The sequence below is a fragment of the Mytilus edulis genome, chromosome 11, assembly GCF_963676685.1.
Source record: "Mytilus edulis chromosome 11, xbMytEdul2.2, whole genome shotgun sequence".
NCBI classification, from domain to species: Eukaryota; Metazoa; Mollusca; class Bivalvia; order Mytilida; family Mytilidae; genus Mytilus; species Mytilus edulis.
In genome coordinates this window covers 56,705,164-56,710,730 of record NC_092354.1, presented here as the reverse complement: position 1 = coordinate 56,710,730, position 5,567 = coordinate 56,705,164, and the positions used below count along the sequence as shown (strand labels likewise).

Sequence of the window (5,567 nt, the reverse complement as noted above, 5' to 3'; positions counted from 1 at the left end):
TAGTTTACAAGCCAAGGTCTAGACAAGAATGACAAATCATATTACCGTTTCATAAACACTTGAAGCCCGACATACGTATCGGATCATACATTTTTTGTTCCATATCAAAAAACATGGCTGCGGTTGAAGGATGTGTATATTCTTTCCTTATATTGTACTTATCATTAGGATATTTGACCACTGTTTTTTCGTCTAATTCGACAGATACACAATATGTTCCTCTTCTTAATAATGTGAAAACACCGGTGATGGCGGAACTGGACTTGTCCAAGCTTGGAGAACAACTAAAATCATTTATGCAAATTGAAATTAAAAAAGTGATTACGGAAAAGATTGTATTAGAGTCTAAAAACATTCACCATAAGCTTGGAAATAAAATCAATGCAGCAGTTGACAACTTCAAAACATCCATGGATGATTACACCGATAGTGTGCTTCATAATACGTCAATAACCATGCGAGTGAACATTGAACGGAATATTAACAAAACTTTCGCAAGGCGAGTGGGTCGCTTCTGGACTATTATGCAATCTGAAATCCGATCTAATTTACAAAATGTAAAAAGAGAAATAGATTCTGTTCTATCTGAGAGTTATAACAAAAGCAGTGATAATAATCCAGATAGGAGAAAATTAAGAAAACTGTCGGGGAAGCTATTGGAACTGTCAAATCATCTGAAAGGTAAATCTGTTTATATTTGATAAGTTTGAATAATTTAAAAAAATAAAACATTTAAAAATAAGTCTGTGTCTAAACTAACGACAGTTTTATCTCGTCTTAGATTATGATTTACCATCTACGACGTTCAGTATAGTCAAATTATTCGGAGTTTGGAGTGTTTTTGTTTTATGTTGCTTGTATTTTTAGGGGGTTAACTATTTGGTCTCACATCATCTTGTCTTATATAACAGTTATTTTATTTTTCATCTTCTGTGTGTATGTAAAGTTTAAAATAATAATTCATCAATTTCAAATTAATTATCATAAGTTGAAAGATACCATATTCACAGGATTTTTAGTGTATACACAGTTTTTTTTTCATTAAAAAAACCGACATTGTTTTATTAATCCAAATAATAACCCCATTCTAAACATCATTTCATTTTAATATTCTTGTCATGGTTACAAGATACATAAAAAAATATCATTACAAGCTACATCTAAATTTTATATTCTCGTACATGTATACAATGCATATGATTAAACAAATGTATTTTATTTATAGAAAATAAATGTGATGATATTAACATCACTTAAATACGTTATATGATTAATACATTTTTGTAACGCGGAGTTTAGATTTGTAACCCGGATTTGTTTTCCGTTGATCGATTTATTACTCTAGAACATATTTTCATATTTTTTTTTTATCGCAGAAGATTGTTTTATGCGTTTTTTTGTCTGTTCATGTTATTTGTATAGGCATTGTTTTATCTCGTGTTTTCCACTTATCTCTTTCATGATTGCTATAAAGTTTACTTTTTCCTTAGACAACGATATTATCTGTCATACCTTGGCCAATAGATTTTATATACGCGATATATACTAATATTCACAACTTTGCCATTATTGTGTTTTTTATAACTTTTTTTTAATCATTGACATTGAATTAGAAAAAAAAGTTATGATATATCATATATGAAGCAGTTATCTTAGACTTAGTAAAAAAATATATGAGTTCTTATTGAACAATATATGTATTTTCGATTCAAATATTTTTTGAAAACGTCAGATGGATTCAACGTACAAACGTTTGAATTTAAATTATATTATGCATAACAATTTTAGTACAATAACCAAACAACAACAAATCAGAATATCTTGAAAATTAGAATACGGTGTTTTACAAATGTCAACACATATACCATATTGTGTCAAGCTATCTCACACATTAACTCATTTTGAAGAAATTTCAGAGTTTCTGTGGATCGTGTGTGTTGGGGTTTCACAATTGCATGAATTATTTTTAAAGATACATTTATCTAAAACTGCTACCCACGTCGTTTCAGCAAATTATGAAACTGTATCAAAAACATGCATGGGAAGGACATTATTCATAGAATCTAATTTAACAAACCATTTTTTTTTTATATATATAATACACATCTGATTACTTAATAAATGAAATAAAAGTCATCTGATTTTTAGATCCATCATATAACAGAACTTCGGTTAACAAGAAAATCAAGGATGATGAACTGTCCTCATATGGCAAAGGTAATAAACCAATACTGTTTACTGTCTAAGGGGTAATCCAAATACGTTTCTCTTGTTTATGTCTGCCATATATTTACACCATTGAATGTGTAGGGTTCAATACATGATGTTCCAAATTCCCTTTTATGTTTTATGTATAATGAATGTGACTAGTATTTATAGGTACCATTGACATGATTTAAACGGTTCAAAATTCTAGAAGGTGTATATTGTGCGTTTTGCTTTTAATAGGAATATCAAAGAATATTGAAATGCATATATTATATTAATATATTTTAAGTTAATATTAAAGACGGGACGAAAGATACCAAAGGGACAGTCAAACTCATAAATCGAAATTAAACTGACAACGCCATGGCTAAAAATGAAAAAAAGACAAACAGACAAACAGTAGGACACATGACACAACATAGAAAACTAAAGAATAACACGAACCCCACCAAAAACTAGGGGTGATCTCAAGTGATCCGGAAGGGTAAGCAGATCCTGCTCCACATGTGGCACCCGTCGTGTTGCTTATGTGATAACAAATCCGGTAAATATTCTAATTCGGTAGGTCACATTCATTAAAGGGAAGGGGATTGTAGTTACGACGTAAGGAACATATCCGATATCATTTGTGAAACAGTTATTCCATAACGGTCAACCAACTCGTGATGGCGTCCGTAAAATTTACGAAAAAAATGTCATGGTATTATTTGTACACTAAATGTAAATTATCTGTTCATAATTAATGAATTTCGGAATAGTGTCAAACGATCTGACGTTTTGAAACAAATCTCTGTGATCGATTATTTGTCGAAAAAAATCTTCAAACACATAAGATGACAAACAACCAAAAAAAAGCAATTGAAATAACAACTGATATATTGTTATTGTCAAGGAGACAATATGATATCTATACTGAAAATTCCAACAAAATCACATGACGATTTTGATACAACTATTGTCGGTAATTAATAATATAACAAATAGAGCCTTTGTATGAGGTCAATACAGGATATATTAACCATAAAAAGTATATCGACCTCGGACTTCGTCCTCAGTCAATATACTTCTTTCATGTCAATATATCCTTTTATCGACCTCATGCAAAGGCTATATTTGTATAATATATATTAATGTTAATATCGGGTAAAATGACCGTAGGCAGTCTTTGGAGATCACCTAGATAATTTATTTGATGGCGTCTAGACTAAATACACACGGAGTACTGATACATATTATCGATCCCGAACATTGTAAATTGATTATTTTAGACTTTTTATAATTTGGATATACGTTTAAGTATGTTATAAATCAAATATGAGAATTCTGATCAGATTAAAGAGCACGAATTTGACAGCTAATGGGTCTTTCAATGAAACCTTCTTCGGTCTCTCTTTTTTTATTAGTGAACTTATGTGATGTAATGAAAATTTATGTATTATATGTATATGTTATATTCAGAAAAAAAACCAATTACCTTTTAAAAAATTACATATCGTGCATGAAGCATACATAAGGTTGGTTTCTTTTTCAAAGTTTTAAAGTTTCAAATAACTACTAAGTTTAAACGCTAATTTGACATCAAAATCATGCGTAAGAGTTATCCACCTTAATACTTTAATACAAAAAAATACCATTCCATTTAACTAAAAAAAAAGCATGTTAAAACATGCATTTAATTATTTTCAGGACAAACAGTTTTGCACATAAATCTGAATTCACATTTACTCTTTTTCAGACCACAAAGGAAAACTGTTTTATACCATGTTTCCAATACAAGACACCTCATACAGTTTCAAAGTGCAGTTCATAATCACAGCAGACACGCCCACTAATGTTGATATCATCTCAGAATACGCAGACATTAATAGAACGGTGATCATTACAACGGGTGTTGAATACATAAATATTCCAAGCGTAGTTGTCAATTTGGAAACGGGTAGAACATATACAACCGTTCTGATTTCGGCTGATCAACTAGTTACTGTTGTTGGATTCATTGGTAAAGATAATTGTAACAGGTATTGTGAATCGACAAGTTTTATTGTATTACCTTTCACTGCAATAGGCACTGAGTACTCACTTATTACACAACCAAACAACAAACAAAACTGTGGCATAATCGCAACAGCTACAAATACTACAGTTGTTATAGAGTCTTCATCAGAGAAAGGTATACCAGTAGGAAGTACAACAATCCAACCTGGACAAAAATTTGATATAATTCTTGACTATTTAGAAGGCTTTAACATTCAGACTAATAACAATCTGACTTCCACGAAAATCTATGCAAATAAACCGATAGCTGTTATTTCAGGGAACAGATATACGACTCTGAAAGAAGCAAAATTAAATGAAGGTTATCCTTATGAAAGTTTTTATTCAGATATGTTGCTTGAAAGTTTGATTCCCGTTGATAAATGGGGTCGACATTTCATCATCCCACCAATTCATAAGGCAACCAGTTTTAAAATTAGAATAATTAGCCAATATAGAAATACAACTTTAACCATAAAGGATAATTCATCAAGGTCAATTACTGAGTACGGAGATCAGATAGAGATTAGATTATCACCAAAGGCGTATTTTGTATCTGCTTCCAATCCTATCCTTTTATGTCTGTATGCATTAACTGAAAACCTGGGGATAAGCATGATGATTGTTCCGGGAATCGAACATTTTTCGAAAGAGTATGTTATTGCACCACCAAAAGATCCATCTGATAGAAATTATATAACAATAACTATTAAAACCTTGGACGTAGACGGACTTCGATTTGTTGGCAATCTTTTACATGTGGAATCCACTGTAATCATGGGACGCAACGAAAGTTTTACAACTGTTGTAAAGAAGATGACTGGTCGTTCGGTTTACAAAATACGTCATGTGTCTAGGAATTCATTGTATGGGGTTGTTGTATACGGATTTAGATACAAAAGATCTTATGGATACCCTGCCGGATTTAGGTTTTAATTTAAACAGATTCTTATTTTAAGTCTTTATGTTATAAGCAAAGAGGTATGGTATGGGTTATCAGGTAGAAGAAACATTTTTGTGGTTGTAAACGCCAATTTTCCAGCAAAAGACAATTGTTTCCCTTAAAAGATATGTAAGGCAAAGATAAAGAAGCTATTTAAACTGATGTTTCAGTTTCCCGTTTGCATTTTTTAAATAAAGAATTGGTTACAAATCAAAGCGATCGTGCTTGATCAATAATGGATTTATGGTGTGTGTATGCATAACAATAAATATGGAATAATGAAGTGGTGGGCTGTCAGTATCATTCACAGAAGGGACATGTGTGCAGACGATAATCAGAGATTTGTGATAAATAATACATTAAAAAAAAACATCTGTACATT

General features: G+C 31.1%; 1 protein-coding gene across 2 annotated transcripts; it reads left to right on the top strand.

Annotated features, from left to right (window-relative positions):
• Positions 1-5,567, top strand: LOC139495864 (uncharacterized). 2 transcript variants are annotated; one of them, XM_071284270.1, is made up of 3 exons: positions 1-681; positions 2,149-2,217; positions 3,944-5,567. In XM_071284270.1, exons 1-3 carry the CDS (start codon positions 114-116, stop codon positions 5,176-5,178), a joined length of 1,872 nt encoding a protein of 623 aa, XP_071140371.1. In that variant the 5' UTR covers positions 1-113; the 3' UTR covers positions 5,179-5,567. The 2 variants fall into 2 exon arrangements, with proteins under 2 accessions (XP_071140371.1, XP_071140370.1); XM_071284269.1 differs by lacking the exon at positions 2,149-2,217 and having other exon boundaries at positions 19-681.